A 17,498-nucleotide genomic window follows, 5' to 3' on the forward strand; every position below is an offset into this window, starting at 1 on the left:
TACCTTGAGTGATACCGAGCCTGAGACTGAGTTAGATGATAGTGATGATGAGGGAATTTTGAATGCTTTTACTGCCACAGTGGTTCCTATTGAGGGGATCATAGAAGAACTTTTTCATAGACTAGAGGTTTTTTTTTTTTTTTTTAGAGAGAGAGAGAGAGAGAGATAGACTAGAGGTTTTGTAAGTAGTATTGTATCACAACTATCTTAATGGTGGACGGTTTTGTTTGTTTTTATTCTAATGTTAAAACTTCAACTTCCAATTAATGTCTTTCAAATAATACACTTTTTGTAATACTCAATAAGTTATAAAGTACTAAATTTTTGTATTGAATTGTCTTTGTAGTTTATAGAAAGAAAAAAAATTTAGCCATCCCATTTATTAACAAATTCATAGAATTTGTTTTTGAAGGGGCCAATAATATTATTGGCCCTTTCAAAGTTCTAAGACAAATTCTTGGCTCCACCACTACAATGTGACTTGGAAGAGGTTTTCTCTGTTGTATTTTCTATTTGTCAATATATGCTCGTCTCTATGTGTGTGTGGTGGTGATTTATTTACCATATTAATTATCCAGTATATATTTATTTTGAATATTGACTAAATAACTACTTGATTTAAGTCTTTATCCATTAAATTTTAAAATCAGTGGTAACCCATGCTAAGTTCTAAACATGTGACTTTCAACTAGCTACAAAGGCCCTTAGAAGTGTCCAAGGGGACCGAAATAGTGAGTACTGACTCGGGTTAACACTAAAACTCGCCCATGCATCGTTACAAATAATAATAGGATAGGAGCCACATTAATTGTATTGACGAAGTCAAGCACATGGCTGTCTCAATTGTCACGATCACTGACAAAGTTGAGCTAGCTAGAAAATAGCTTTGTGCAATTTATTTGATTAAAAAAATTTTTGAATTTTTGTATGGAAAATATTATTTCTGATAACCTTATATTTAATGTTAACAATTCTTACTACTACGTGCTTTTTTTTACATATATAAAAAAAAAATTGACGAAGTATTTTTTACATATAGCGTGGTTGTAGGAAAAACATACAGCCACTTTGTGCATTTTTGCTCAAAAGTTGATAGTTTAGCCACTCAATTATTTCTATGGACACCACTATATATATAAACAGAAATTATGTCAAAGTTCTTCTCTAACTACCCTCTAAGCAATATATTAAATTTTGAACAAATTATCCAAGAATGAGATTAAAGTTGCAAAAGTGAAGAATAAGATTACGAAAAATTACACTTTAAACCATATGTTTTTAGGGTTGTTTCAAATCATATCCTATAAATGTGGTTTTAAATTAAACTCTAGAATTTAAAAGTTTTAAACTAACCATGAAGTTTTGGACTATTACAAATTAAAACTCATACTTTTGTTAGTTTCAAATTGAAACTTGGACTTTTAAAATCGTATCACTTTAAACTCGTCTTAATGCTGAGATAATATTAGGCAATTTATTGGCTTCCCTACAAGCTACAACTGCAAGAGGGGCCAACTTGAATTCAATAATTGTCCTTTTTCTTAACCTATTTCTGCGATTCCTTGTACGCATTTGAAAAATATGCTTTCCAACCAGATCAACTACCCATTTATGCTCCCACCTACTTCTGCAGCCAACTTACAGATTTATTAATGAGCTGAGACACTGTTAGGCAATTTATTGGCTTCCTTACAACTGCAAGAAGGGCCTGGTACAAAATTCTGGGTTTATGATCAGCGATGAATATGACATTAATTTTAGTCTCTAGCTAAGGGTCTATGTATCGTAACAAATGCGTTGTATATAGGGTCCAGACTTTATTGTCTTTAAGCGTGACTGTCCCGATTGATCGTGATTATTGAAAACGATAATATGGACTTTTCTTAAACAGAAAATTCTTTAGAGCTAAGGAGTTCAAAAACTAGAAAAATACTAGATAAACCATTGAAGCAAACAATGGAAACCTGTGAAATCTAGTAATATGGAGGAAATTGTCATGAACATCAAAACTTATTAACCTACTTCGATTTTTCAAGCAAATTGGTTTCATTTAGGGTTCTGTTTAGTCGAATTTGTTATTTATAATAAGTTTTCTTCCTATATCTTGGGAGAATTGATTTTGTAATTTTTCTCAAATTTTTTTTTTCTTTTCTTTTTGGAGCTTTTTCTTATTCTCTAGCATAATTGTGTGTAAATTAGGGTTTATTATGGTTTCCCAAGGGTCTCATAGTCGCCCTATGATTTCCTTAAAATTTATATTGTAGTCATAATTTATATGATATATAATTCAGAATTTGTTGTATAAGAGGTTTTTTCATTTCCTTTCCCGTGGATTTCAAAAATTATCCTTGTGAATTAAAACGCTATTATTTTAAGACAGATATGTTCTATTTTTTTCAACTTTTCTATCATCTGTATACAGTAATTATGTTACACCTGGCAAAAACAAATAAAATTACGTTAAAGCCCTCAGAGGATTCTCCTAATTAATGTGGAGAATGTCTATATATACTACTTCATGCACCTACTGATCTACATAACCATAAAGCCATTTGTTCTCTAATCACGCAATTCCTTTCTGCCATCTACCAACAATCTATATCCTCGCATGCAACTTATCAAAGTCATGATGTCCTTAATAGAGAGACCGATTTCCCATTGCTTATTCACCGCGGCTTTCATTATCATTCTTGCCTTGGCTTCTTCTTTCCATGTTGCTATTTCTTCTTCCTCTGCAACTTCACCTTCCAATGTAGTAACAATTATGGGACTAGAAGCAGAGGCTCTTTTGGAATGGAAAGCCAGCCTTGACAACCAAAGCCAGTTTCAGTTGTCTTCTTGGGTTGGAAACGTCACTTGCCACTGGGTTGGAATTTCTTGCAACAACTTTAGCAGCATCTCTCATGTCAACCTCCCAGGTGTTGGTTTAAAAGGTACACTCCACACTTTCAGCTTCTCATCCTTACACAGTCTCATAAGTCTTAATCTCAGCAACAATTTACTCTATGGTACCATTCCTTCCCAATTGGGAAACCTTTCTAAGCTGATATACCTTGATTTATCTACCAACCAACTCTCTGGATCCATTCCTCATCAAGTAGGAAATCTAAAATTGCTCAATGTCCTAAACTTGTCTAGTAACGGTTTCACAGGTTCAATCCCTGTAGCAATTGGAAACTTGAGCAACTTAATCACTCTGGTTCTTTATGATAACAAACTTTCCGGGTCTATTCCTCAAGAACTCGGAAAGCTAACATCTCTTGCTTGGCTTAATCTGTATAAAAACAATCTCTCAGGTTTAATTCCTACATCTATAGGAAACTTAAGCAACCTGAGTGTTTTACGCCTAAGCAAAAACAATCTCTCAGGTTTAATTCCTACTTCTATAGGAAACTTAAGCAACCTGAGTGTTTTACGCCTAAGCAAAAACAATCTCTCTGGTTTAATTCCTACTTCTATAGGAAACTTAAGCAACCTGAGTGTTTTACGCCTAAGCAAAAACAATCTCTCAGGTTTAATTCCTACTTCTATAGGAAACTTAAGCAACCTGAGTGTTTTACGCCTCAGCAATAACGCACTTTCTGGACCTATACCTGAAGAAATTGGAAAGTTGGGATTTCTTAGTTTTCTTGCTCTGTACAGGAACAATCTCTCTGGTCCAATACCTGCTTCTATAGGGAACTTGAGCAACTTGTCTACTCTTCTTCTATGGAAGAACAATCTTTGTGGATCTATCCCTTCTTCTATGGGAAACTTGGGAAATTTAGCCAACTTACACCTTAGCATAAACAAACTTTCTGGATCCATACCTCAAAATGTTTGTTATGGTGGATCACTTCAAAAGTTCTCAGCAGCTGACAACTATCTCATAGGTTCCATTCATAAAAGTCTGAGAAATTGCACCAGTTTAATAAGATTGAACTTGCAGGGAAACCATTTAGGAGGAAATATATCAGAAGATTTTGGTATTTACCCGAATTTGATATATATTGATTTGAGATATAATAATTTCTATGGAGAACTTTCTCAAAAGTGGGGGAAGTGCCAAAGTTTGCAAAGCTTGAAATTCTCCAATAATAGAATTTCTGGTGTAATTCCTCCTCAGCTTGGAGGATCCATCCAGCTACATTTGCTTGATCTCTCCTTCAACCATATAGTCGGGCAGATTCCAAAGGAATTAGGAAGGTTGACGTCATTGTTTCTACTTAATCTGGGTGATAATAAACTTTCAGGTAGTATTCCATTGGAAATTGGAATGCTATCCAATCTACAATATCTTATTCTCTCAACCAACAATTTAACCGGATCAATTCCTAAACAAATAGAAGGGTGCTCAATGTTGTTGAACTTAAGTTTAAGCAAAAATAAACTTAGGGGGGCTATTCCCTCTGAGATTGGAAATTTAAACTCTCTTCAAATGCTCGATTTAAGTGAGAATTCACTTATCGGGAAAATACCACCTCAACTTGGAGATATGAAAAGGTTAGAAACAATGAATCTCTCCCACAATGATCTGTCTGGCCCCATTCCCTACACTTTTGGTGAAATGTCAAGCTTGATCAGTGTTGATATATCATACAATCGATTGGAGGGTCCTCTTCCCAACAATAAAGCCTTTTGTGAGGCTCCATTTGGAGCATTAAGAAATAATAGTGGCTTGAAGGCCTGCCCCTCTTCTATTACTTGGAGCAAGAATTATGGTGAGAAAAGGCAAAATAAAGTTGTAATTTTCTTTATTTTTCCTATCTTAGGCACAATGTTTCTATCATTGATTGTATTTGGGATTCTTTACCATGTTCTCAAGCACCAAGGTAAGAGGAACAAGCGAAACAATCTAAGAGAAGCTCAAAATGGTGATATGTTGGAACTTTGGAGCTATGATGGGAAAATGGTGTATGAAGGTATCATTGAAGCAACAGAGGGATTTGACTCCAAACATTGTGTTGGAGTGGGAGGGTGTGGAAGTGTTTATAAAGTGGAGCTACAAACAGGCGAAGTTGTTGCTGTGAAAAAATTTCATTCAATACAAGATAATAGTATTGCCAATGCAAAGGCTTTTGAAAATGAGATTCGTGCTCTACTAGAAATTAGGCATCGCAACGTAGTAAAGCTTTATGGCTTCTGCTCACATCCACGACACTCATTTTTAGTTTATGAGTTCTTAGAAGGGGGAAGCTTGAAAGAGATATTGAGCAATAAAAAAGAGGTAGTTAATTTTGAATGGGTTAAAAGGGTGAATGTAGTAAAAGGCATGGTTGATGCTTTATCCTACATGCATCATGATTGCTCACCTCCGATAGTTCATCGAGACATATCAAGCAAGAACATCATGTTGGATTTGGAATATGAGGCCCACATCTCGGATTTTGGCACATCTAAGTTTTTAAATCCTGACTCATTGAATTGGACTTCATTTGCCGGAACATTTGGATACACAGCTCCAGGTAATTCATTTGTACCTTTTCCTAATTTTTTCCTACTGGCATGCATATTCTTCTTGAAATATTTGCCTCTAGTTCATGTAATCATGTGCCAATCAAAGTGCATAGTGGTTGTTAAATTAAATGAATAAATTCACCATCTCCTAACTACTTAACCTTTTGGGAGAATTAGTAATGTAACATGGTATCACAATAAGAGGTCTTTTATATATATATCACATGAGGATCATGGTTCAGTCCTAATATCGCTATGTTTAGTTTATGGGCCAGTTAATAGCTAAGTGATCAATTTATGAAGACCTTACAACATCTTCAATATGTATGAAAAATCAACCAAGTTTATGATAATTAAACTTTACTATAAAACTAATTAGTCACTGAAACAATAGAAGAGTCACAAAATTTTTCACAGCAGTAAACTAAATATCTCACAAATTTTTAAAAATACAAAATAACACACACACACACACACAAATATATTTATGTATGTATGTAGAATTTAGAGTTAAATCATGTTTTTAACATTATTATTATTATTATTATTATTATTATTATTATTATTATTATTATTATCTCATATATAAAAAACTCCATCCACTCACTTCTATATAATTAAAGATAAACATTTTTTTCTCATTAGTTATTTGTAATTTTCCCTTAAATTACATTAATAACAATTAATATATTCTTTGAACATTTTAGATTAAGCCTTTTTTGTTAAATAAATTATAATTTACATATATATTTGAGTATAACATTTTTGAAAACATAAAATGTGTACAAATCAAATAATTTCTGATAAATTAAATAATAAATGTCTTTCTTCTTTTTTTTGCCTTAATTTCTTCAATGTAATATAAGATATACATAAGAATAACAATACTAAATAAATAAATAAATTTTTTTTTTATTGATAACAGCGTAGAACATGTTGCAAACTTATAATGATCATAGCATCAATTCTTCTAATGAAAAAAAAAAAAAAAAAAAATCCATGCATGCATATCCCTGCGATCTTAGAAGCCAATCACATTCCAGTAAAAAATCTTAATATCGTATTCGTTTATCTAAATACAAAATGTGAGTGATTTTTAGTCACTAAGGTTTAAAGTAATCTTTTATAGTCACTTTGATGATGTAACCATACTATAACATGGCAGGTCATCTCCACGTTATACATTAAGAACTAAAACAATCGTGTTAAATTTAAAGACTAAAAAGTTTTTTAGAGACAAAAATTATCATTTTAAAGTTTATAAAGAGTTAAAAATTATCACTTACGGACTAAAATAGGCTAAAGTTTAGGGACTGATAGTGTGTTTTAGCAAAGAGTCTGTTTTCATTAAGAGAAGAGTATTTATTGAATAAAATGGTTGCGTTTAAATGTGCTTTGTTCTGTAGATTTGCATGGTGCAGGAATATACCTACCACCATTTTTGTCCAAAAGATGAGGAAAACTGTTGCTGAGATAAATTTTTTATTTTAATTTGAACTTATCCACTGTCATAGTAAATGACGAAGTTAAAGGGATGCAATACAACAATAAGATATATAGCAACTAGAGGCTACCTTCTTACCATACTCGAAATGGATGAGCTGATTTCTTTGGTTTTGCAGAGCTTGCATATACGATGGAGGTGAATGAGAAATGCGATGTTTATAGCTTTGGAGTGGTGACATTGGAAGTGATCATGGGAAAGCATCCAGGAGATCTCATCTCACTTCTCTTATCATCATCATCATCATCAGCAACAACTTCAACTGCCCATGGTATACTATTGAAGGACGTGTTGGATCAACGACTTGAACCTCCTAGAAATCAAGTCACAAGGATGGTGGTGTCTGTTGCAAAGCTTGCATTTGCATGCGTGGAAACTAATCCTAAATCTCGTCCGACCTTGCAGCAAATTTCCCGGGAGCTATCTATCGAAAGATACCTCTATCAGAGATGTTTGGCAAGATTACTTTGGGACAATTGTTGGTGTGATCATGCTCAAAGGAAAAAGTTTCTCTGCATACTGAGTTGGAGGAAGTCTCTCCAACTGCAAGGTGTCAATATCAGAAAGTGACACCTGTCCTACCCAACAACAGCTCAAATTCAAGAGTTAACTCCCGTTAACCCAAACGTTAGCCACTTGTCCATATCTTTTTTTTATTAAAAAAATAATTAATTATTTCTCAGATTTATGTGATTCTTAAGCTTCCATGTGATAGATTTACAACAAATGGTTCTTTTTCTTTTAATCTTTTTTAAAATTATTTATACTTCCATTTTAGGTATTGGGCTTCCATCTGGCAAGTCACTTTTCCAACTTCAAGCTGAGCGAATTTTATGTGTTCAAAGATTAGCTGCTCAATCTACAGATGAGGGTAAAGTTCTCTCTCTCTCCAAAAAGAAGTCTGAGTAAACAACAGAAAAGCCCCATGTTCAGTGTTCAGCTATATATCTTCTGTTATTAATACATCATTTGACATTCTATTTTCATAATACCTGCAGGCTCTGCTGGATTGGTGCAAATACTTTGGTATATAATAACTAGTCCATTTACCGATGATGCCACCCGCAGATTTTTTGGAAGTCATAGATTCTTTGGTCTGGAACCTGACCAAGTAAGAATTATTTTATTTTTTCTATTAGTTCTTTTTTGTCCATCAGAGAGGAGTAAAAAAAATGGAGGGGGAGGGGGGGGGGGGGGTGAGGGCGTAGATCTTTCCGCTCACATTGAAGGATATGCTTCTTGCAGGTCACCTTCTTTCAGTAAGGCACCATACCTCGTGTTTCAAAAGATGGTAGATTGATTATGGAGACTTCATACAGAGTATGATTTTTTTTTTTCTCTAAATGAACTGAGCTGGATTTTGTAAAGTTTCATTTCTTTTCTGCAAATTAGCTGATTTTGAGCTCAGATTCTATTGGAACCCTGTCTTTAGTTTCTACTCAAAATAATCGAATCTTTTGGTTGCACGAATTATTAATGTATTGAGGAGAAACCAAGCAAAGGTAAACTATAGTGTGATATTTTATTTAATAAAGTAGAAGCATGAAGTGCTTAGAGAGCTGAAGAATTCAACAAGTCCAATTTTAATTAGTTACAAAAGAAAAGATGGTGCTGTCAGCAATCAGTCATCAAGGTCTAAAAATTCCTGAATGTGCCATCTGTCTGATGGGTTAACCTATGTTTTGAATTACTACTACTGAATCTTGTAAGATTGCAACTTTGAACTGCCTAAAATTTTAATAAATGGCATTTAATTAATTTGATTGGTTTGATCTTCTCAGAAGTATAATCTAATGGTGGAGATCAATTAACCTCTCCATCAAAGGTTAGTAAGAACTATGAACTGAAGTGCCTGTTGGGGCTCTAAAATTGTTGCCAACACCAAGGAGGACATGGCGTATGATTCATTCATTAGGGGAAAGCACTACTATAAAGAAAATGCACAATATACTTGCTAGAATATTGTGGCCCAATATTGCAATGATGTATACATTTTTCCACACTGGTTTATTTGGGTACATATGCATGAACTTTTAGATTTGATAGAGAATTGAACTATTCCCATTTGCAGTCAAAACATATTTATTTAGGCTTTTCTGAAATGCTGAAGAGAAGATCACCTGTAAATCTTGAAGAAAGAATGCTTTAAGTTATTTTTTTTTAAAAGTGAGTGTTTTTTTTTTTTTTTGGGTGCATGAAAGAAGTGGTCCTTACTGTATCGTTTCTCAGAAAGTTTCATCATATAAGTTTTTATCCAGACAGTTGCTAGGATCATTTCCGATTCTTTTGTTTTATTTGTTTTCTAAGTTACTTTTCCTTTTTTTTTTTTTAATAAAAATTTCTTATGTTACTTCTCGAAAAAAAAAAAAAAAAAACTTTCCATTTTTCCCATACGGTGGTTACATGAGTTTTATTTTTTAAAGCCAGGTAGCTAAGGCTCCAGATGGGAATGGAGGAGTATATTCAGGTATACTTCTCTAAAAAATTCCAGTTAACATGTTGAGTACAACTGCTAAACTTTATTTCCTTTTTACTCACATTATTGCTTGGACAGTACTCATTGGTTTAACTGGACCACTATTTGTTGATCAGCTCTAAAGTCTTCATGGTTATTAGAAGATATGGCCACGAGAGGTATTAAATATGTGGATTGTTATGGTGTTGACAATGTACTGGTCAGTTTTATGTTCTTTTACTTCTCTTCTTCATGTTTGAAGCTCTCTAGACCTTTATTTTGATGTGAGAATATAGTAATTAGGGTCTTGAAAGCAGGTCCGCGTAGCTGATCCAACTTTCTTGGGATATTTCATTGGTAAAGGTGTAGCTTCTGCTGCAAAAGTTGTCCGTAAGGTAACTACTTAAAAATAAGTGGACAAGCGCTTCAATATTGTTTAATTTATCATTATTTTTATGTAAAAGATAGATTTGGGGGGAGGCTTCTGAATTGCTTGTGATGCTTTTGTTATGCTACTTGAAGACATCATTTCCCAAATTTGAACTCCCCCTTTTCTTTGATTATGTACTGGATTTTGTATTTGAGTATTACAAAATTGCTACAAAAAAAGAGAATTCATGATTAATTTGATTTGGGAATATAATTTCCATCACATTAAAAAAAAAAAAAAAGTGACAGGACAAATTGGAACATTTGACTACGTGTGCTTGTGGTGGGTTCAGGTATAGAAGGATTCGTGGATGTAGGATTAGAGTTGAAAACTGTGTTCACCATTGGCCTTATTATATTTATTCTTTTTTATCATATATGTCATATCATGTAATTTTTGCATCTATGAGATGTGTAATTTTTAAAATTTTTTTTTTAATTTTTATCATGATTATTTCAACATATAGGGAATGGGAGGATGGATGTAAGCAAGGGTAAGCAGGAAAATGAAAAGAAAACCAAGAATTAACCTCCCTTCAGCAGTTGATGACGTTGAGGCCATCGCCTGCAGAAAAGTAATTTCCTTTGCTATGGAGCTCGGTGTAGAGAAAGTGGTTTCTGAAGGTGATTCCGAAACAATCATACCGGCCCTCAACTCAGACTCAAGCTGTTTAAGCACTTTCGGCCACATTGTAGAAGACATTAGAGCCTTAGCTTTGAATTTTGCCTCATTTTGTTTCTCACATGTAAAAAGACGGGAATGTAGTTGTTGATAAATTGGCAAAATTAGCCAAATATTCCCCTTGTCCAAGCTATTGGTCTGATTGCATCCCATGTGATGTCCAAAATCTTGTAGCTACTGACAGAAGCTTTTGTTGATTAATAAAAATCATGGTCTTGTTTCTCAAAAAAAAAAAAATGAAGGAGAAGACAAAAGTTATTTCCATTGGACTTTGTTAATGGAATGTGCGTTAACTGATATTCTTAGAGATAAGCACAACTTAAACCATAATGCAAATATCATTGCTGAAAAGTGGGAGATATTGGCTGAAATGTTGTTAAATAGCCTTTTGGTTTCCTTTTAGTTGTTTGTTTATTTTTGTACTCTTGTTAACATTGGTTAGCTTGTTTTGGTAATTGTACTTGGCTTTGGATAACCTATATGTCCTTTCTCTCTCCATTTTTTCTTAGTTCAATAAAATATTCACTTGTTTTGAAGAAGTTGCAAACATAACATGCAATCTAAAAAGTCATAAAGCTTCTGTAATATACCACTTTGTTCTAGTTTATAGATTTTGCAGCATGAATTAAAGCCATCTTGAAACATAAAATCCAAAAATGAACACCACCTAGCAATGAAACAAAAAAGGCATATACAAAACTTTTTCATCACATAATATGCAATTATGCACATATGGATCTTAACATATAGAAATGTACATTTCCATTGCATTTAAAAATATTTGTCATTTTACATATATCTTTAGTGCCTAACTAGAAGCTACTCAAACATGCAAATATAGAACCTAACATGTTTGAGTAGCTTTATTAGTTACAAAAATTGTTAGATATTATTTTCAACAAATTTTCCAATATGTTGTTGTTCACTAGCTGTCATTTGTATGTGCAATATATTGTCCATTAGGTGTGAAAAAAATTGTCCAAAAATGTTGACTAGCTTGCCAAGTAAGACATGCTCTGCAAAATATAGTTCAAAAAGTCTCCAATATGATGCTCTTCAAGGATTATAAATTATCATAAGAAGCTACTGAAACCTGCAAATATGCCACCAATATAAATACATGTATGAAAAAAAAAAAAAAAAAAACTTTCTATGGGAGAACAATCTTTGTGGATCAATCCCTTCTTCTATAGGAAACTTGAGCAATTTAGCCGAGTTAGACCTTAGCGTCAACAAATTTTCTGGATCCATTTGTCATGAAATTGGGACACTTGGATCTCTTGCTTGGCTTAATCTCTATAAAAACAATCTCTCAGGCTTAATTCCCACTTCTATAGGAAACTTAAGCAACCTAAGTGTTTTACATCTCAGCAATAACACACTTTCTGGACCTATACCTAAAGAAATTGGAAAGTTAGAATTTCTTAGTGAGCTTTCTTTGTACATGAACAATCTTTCTAGATCCATCCCTTTTCAATTTAATAATCTAACATATTTGAAGTATTTGACATTTTCTGAAAACATGTTGTCCGGGTATCTTCCTCAAAATGTTTGTTATGGTGGATCACTTCAAAACTTCTCAGCATCTGACAACTATTTCATAGGATCCATTCCAAAAAGTCTGAGAAACTGCACCAGTTTAATAAGATTGAACTTGCATGGAAACCATTTAGGAGGAAATATATTAGAAGATTTAGGCATTTACCCGAATTTGATATATATTGATTTGGGATATAATAATTTCTATGGAGAACTTTCTCAAAGTGGGGGAAGTGCCAAAGTTTGCAAAGCTTGAAATTCTCCAACAACAGAATTTCTGGTGTAATTCCTCCTTCGCTTGGATGATTCATCTAGCTACATTTGCTTGATCTCTCCTTCAATCATATAGTCGGGCAGATTCCAGAGGAATTAGGAAGGTTGACATCATTGTTTCTACTTAATCTGGGTGATAATAAACTTTCAGGTATTATTCCATTGGAAATTGGAATGCTATCCAATCTACAATATCTTATTCTCCCAGCCAACAATTTAACTAGATCGATTCCTAAACAAATAGAAGGGTGCTCAATATTGTTGAACTTAAGTTTAAGCAAAAATAAACTCACTAGGGCTATAACCTCTGAGATTGGAAACTTAGACTCTCTTGAAATGCTCAATTTAAGTGAGAATTCACTAATCAGGAAAAAACCACCTAACCTTGGAGATATGCAAAGGTTAGAAACATTGAATTTCTGCCACAATGATCTGTCCGGCTCCATTCCCTACATTTTCAGTGAAATGTCTGAAATGTTGAGCTTGATCAGTGTTGATATTTCATACAATCGATTGGAGGGTCCTCTTCCCGATTATAAAGCCTTTTGTGAGGCTCCGTTTGGAGCATTAAGAAATAATAGTGGTTTGAAGGCCTGTCCCTCTTCTATTACTAGGAGCAAGAATTATGGTGAGAAAAGACAAAATAAAGTTGTGATCTTCTTTATTGTTCCTATCTTAAGCACAATTTTTCTATCATTGATTGTGTTTGGGATTGTTTACCATGTTCTCAAGTGCCAAGGTATGAGGAACAAGCTAAACAATCTAAGAGAAGCTCAAAATTGTAGTATGTTTGCAATTTGTAGCAATGATGGGAAAGTGGTGTATGCTTTGGAGTAATAGAGGGATTTGACTCCAAATATTGCGTTGGAGTGGGAGAGTGTGGAAGTGTTTATAAAGCAAAGCTACAAACAGGTCAAGTTATTGCTGTGAAAAAATTTCATGCAATACAAGATAATAGGATTGCCAATGCAAAGGCTTTTGAAAATGAGATTCATGCTCTACTAGAAATTAGGCATCGCAATGTAGTAAAGCTTTATGGCTTTTGCTCACATCCACAACACTCATTCTTAGTTTACAAGTTTTAAGAAAGGGGAAGCTTGAAAGAGATACTGAGCAATAAAATAGAGGTAGTTAATTTTGAATGGGTCAAAAGGGTGAATGTAGTTAAAGGCGTGGTTGATGCTTTATCCTACATGCATCATGATTGCTCACCTCTGATAATTCATCGAGACATATCAAGCAAGAACATTATGTTGGATTTGGAATATGAGGCTCACATCTTGGATTTTGGCACAACTAAGTTTTTAAATCCTGACTCATCGAATTGGACTTCATTTGCTGGAACATTTGGATACACAGCTCTAGGTAATTGATTTGTACCTTTTCCAAAATTTTCCCTACTAGCATGCATATTCTTCTTGAAATATTTGCCTCTAGTTCATGTATTCATGTGCCGATTAGAGTGCATAGTGGTTGTTAGATTAAATGAATAAATTCACTATCTCTTGATAGCTTAACCTTTTGGGAGAATTAGTAATGTAAGATGGTATCAGAGTAAGAGGTCTTTTATATATATAACATGAGGATCATGGTTCACTCCATATATGGCTATGTTTAGTTTATGGGTTATTTAATATCTAAAATATCAATTTATGAATACTTTACAACGTCTTCAATATGTATGAAAAATCAACCCAGTTTATGATAATTAAACTTTACTTTAAAATTAGTTAGTCACTGAAACAATAGAAGAGTCACAAAATTTTTCATGGTAGTGAACTAAATATCTCACAAATTTTTAAAAATTCAAAATAACACACACACACACACGCATATGTATATGTATGTAAAATTTAGAGTTAAATATTTTTTTTAACATTATTATTATTATTATTATTATTATTATTATTATTATTATTATTATTATAACAAATTCCATCCATTCACTTCTATATAATCAAAGATAAACATTTTTTTTCTCATTATTTATCTGTAATTTTCCCTCAAATTACATTAATAACAATTAATATATTCTTTAAAAAATTTAGATTAAGCCTTTTTTGTTAAAATAAATTATAATTTACATATTTGAGTATAAAATTTTTGAAAACATAATATGTGTACAAATCAAATAATTTCTGATAAATTAAATAATAAATGTCTTTTTTTTTTCCCTTAATTTCTTCAGTGTAATATAAGATATACATAAGAATAGCAATACTAAATAAATAAAGTTTTTTTTTTTTGGTTTATTGATAACAGTGTAGAACATGTTACAAACTTATAAAGATCATAGCTAGCATCAATTCTTCAAAAAAAAAAAAAAAAAAAAACCATGCATGCATATCCCTAAATAAAAAATGTGAGTGACTTTTAGTCCCTAAGTCAAATAAATTTAAAAAAAAAAAAAAAAAAGATGACGTAACCACACTAAGATAGGGCAGGTCATCTTAACGTTATACATTAAAAACTAAAAACAATCATGTTAAATTTAAAGACTAAAAATTGACTACTTTTAAGTTTGTTAGAGATAAAAATTGTCATTTTAAAGTTTATAAAGAATTAAAAATTATCACTTACAAACTAAAATAGGCTAAATTTTAGGGATTAATAGTGTGCTTTAACAAAGAGTTGTTTTCATAAAGAAAAGAGTATTTATTGAAGAGCTTTATTTATATATTTTTGAATATATATGCTTTAAATGATCTTAAAACTTATAAATTTATATATAACAAAAAGTGAAATTTAAAATAAAAAATTGAGATATTATAACCTGAAATGAGTATTTTTACATTTGAAACAAACATGAAATGGTTATTAAGTAAAATTTACGTAGTATTAAAATTTTCTTATTAATAAAATGGAGGGGAAAGGGAGGAATTTGAAAGCCAGGGACCATGGCCCCTTGCCTCAACCTGTGCACTGAATTTTTTTTTTTTTAGAGAGATTTTCAACCTATGGCGTCCGCTCCTGATTATACCTCTTTATCATCAGATCAAGACACCAATCAGTTTTTAGTGTATGTGAGGATTGAACCCCAAATCTCTTATACAACCAGCAGAGATTTTACTAGTTGAGTTAACTGGAACCCACTGTGCATTGAAAAGATATGAACTTAAAAGGGCGTGTTAGCCCAAAAAGGAAAATAAGTAAATAAAAAAAATGAGAATTAATAATTATATCCATCCCCTATAAATTACATGTATATATGCATTATTCATCCTAAACTTCAAAAATTTACCATCAACTCTGTAATTTAATGTTAAAATGAAAATTCAACTCATTTTCTAAATTATTATTAGTTTTTATATATATAAAAGAAAATTTTCTAAATTATTATTATTTTTTATATATAAAAGAATTTGTAACAGAGGCCGCTCTATGATTTTTTTTTCTAGAGGGGTCAGTAAGAACTAAGAAGATGAATCTTGAGTAAGAGATGAATTCTGCAATTTATGTGGTTTTCTTATTACAAATTTGTCTATAATTGTGGAAAGAGAACAAAAGATAAATTATAAGTTTATTTGATATATTGTTTCTTAATAAAATAAAAAAATTAATTATTGTTGCTAAGATTAAATTTTAGAACTTATCTAATATTTCTAAATACAATAAACATATTAATCATTTTAATTTGTAATTAGTGAACTTTAATTATTATTGCTTAAAATGCTTTTATCTATTAGTTTATGTCTTTACTTATTACAATTATTTTACTTACCAATTCAACTCAACTTTGACCTTCCTCAAAAAAAAATTTTTAAAAAAAAAAAACTCAACTTTGACAACTATTGGTCTTTATAGTTGTTTTGTGAAAACTTTTGTTGTGTTAACATTTACATTTATCTTCACTCAATCATTCTCTTGTCCCATGCCCCTTGTCTATTTTTTTTCTTTTTTTTAGAATCACCCTTGTCTAATTGTTTAATTGCTTTTTAGTGTAACATTCCCTATTTTAAAAAAACTAAAATATTGTCAAGAGGATCATATTCAAGCTTATTTCAATTGAAGTTTAAAAAAAATTGGGCCAAGGAGTTCAAAATTTTATTTTAAAGGATCAAAAAAAAATTATTTTAAAATTATTATACATAATTCTTTGTTTTTTCTTTTGTTTTTTCCAAGCTCAAGGGGTTCATTTGAACCCCTAAGCTTCACTTGCCGCCGCCCCTAATTTGCAATGTACATCACTAACTTGGACTCTAATTTCGGTGGGTGGATATCATAAATTATTCTCAAATCAAAGTATTGATTGAAAGATTATGAAATTTAGGGTACACATGACAAGCAGTGCTATAGTTTAGGGTGGATAGTTGTAATAAAAGAAAAAAGAAAGTTTTCAAGGGTAATGAAAACGAATTGCTCAAGGTTCCCACTGCATCATACCAATTATAAAAGTGTTGGATAAGTTAAATTCTTCTATTTGCAGAGCTCGCATACATAATGGAAGTGAATGAAAAATGTGATGTTTATAGCTTTGGAGTGTTAATATTAGAAATAATCATGGGAAAGCATCCAGGGGACCTCATCTCGTTTCTCTCATCATCATTGTCATCATCAGGAACAAGTTCAACTGCCCACAACGTTCTATTGAAGGACATTTTGGACCTACGCCTCGAACCTCCGGAAAATGAAGTCTTATTGAAAGTGGTCTCTATTGTGAAGCTTGCATTTGCATGCTTGGCAACCAATCCAAAATCTATGCCAGCCATGCAGGAGGTTTCCCGAGAGTTATCTATTGGAAGAGCACCTATGTCGTCAGAGCCGTCTGACATACTTACCTTGGGTTTATTGTTTAACAATGATTGATGTAGTGATTATGTGAAGCTTTTATTTTTTATGATCTTGTTCATAGTTTGTCCCTCAGTTTGCTTTATCGAACTAAATTTGATCAATAAACCAGTTGGAATCCAATTTCGTATAAGATCACAAAGTGACCCTGAAGAACCTATGGGACAATTGTAAAGGTATTTGTTGATGTGGCTTGATTTGGGTATAAATTCAAGTTATAACTTTAATAATATTTATGTAATTTGATAGCATTCACCTCTTCTTTTTTTCTTTAGATTTTCAATTTTCTTTATTATAGGATCTAATTGTTCCAATAGCAACGAGATTTATTTGGTTGGTGATGTGCTTCCTAGTTTTGCCAACAACGATATAAGATGAGGAATAAAAAGAAG

General features: G+C 32.2%; 1 protein-coding gene and 2 pseudogenes across 4 annotated transcripts; all 3 read left to right on the forward strand.

Moving 5' to 3' along the window:
* Nucleotides 1-2,556: 2,556 nt before the first annotated feature.
* On the forward strand, nucleotides 2,557-7,561 carry LOC142638882 (uncharacterized; annotated as a pseudogene).
* A 311-nt stretch (nucleotides 7,562-7,872) lies between these two features.
* Nucleotides 7,873-10,804, forward strand: LOC142641295 (UDP-N-acetylglucosamine diphosphorylase 1-like). Of its 4 annotated transcripts, none has more exons than XR_012845364.1 (6): nucleotides 7,873-8,051; nucleotides 8,186-8,260; nucleotides 9,364-9,407; nucleotides 9,495-9,615; nucleotides 9,713-9,790; nucleotides 10,292-10,804. XR_012845364.1 is itself a non-coding variant. In XM_075815696.1 (6 exons), exons 2-6 carry the CDS (start codon nucleotides 8,243-8,245, stop codon nucleotides 10,310-10,312), a joined length of 240 nt encoding a protein of 79 aa, XP_075671811.1. In that variant the 5' UTR covers nucleotides 7,874-8,051; nucleotides 8,186-8,242; the 3' UTR covers nucleotides 10,313-10,797. The 4 variants fall into 4 exon arrangements, 1 of the variants encoding a protein (XP_075671811.1); XR_012845365.1 differs by having other exon boundaries at nucleotides 9,533-9,615; nucleotides 10,292-10,802; XR_012845363.1 differs by having other exon boundaries at nucleotides 9,368-9,407; nucleotides 10,292-10,799.
* An 822-nt stretch (nucleotides 10,805-11,626) lies between these two features.
* LOC142640318 (uncharacterized) lies at nucleotides 11,627-17,246 on the forward strand (annotated as a pseudogene).
* Nucleotides 17,247-17,498: the final 252 nt, after the last annotated feature.

Source organism: Castanea sativa, chromosome 6, assembly GCF_040712315.1.
Source record: "Castanea sativa cultivar Marrone di Chiusa Pesio chromosome 6, ASM4071231v1".
Lineage (NCBI taxonomy): Eukaryota > Viridiplantae > Streptophyta > Magnoliopsida > Fagales > Fagaceae > Castanea > Castanea sativa.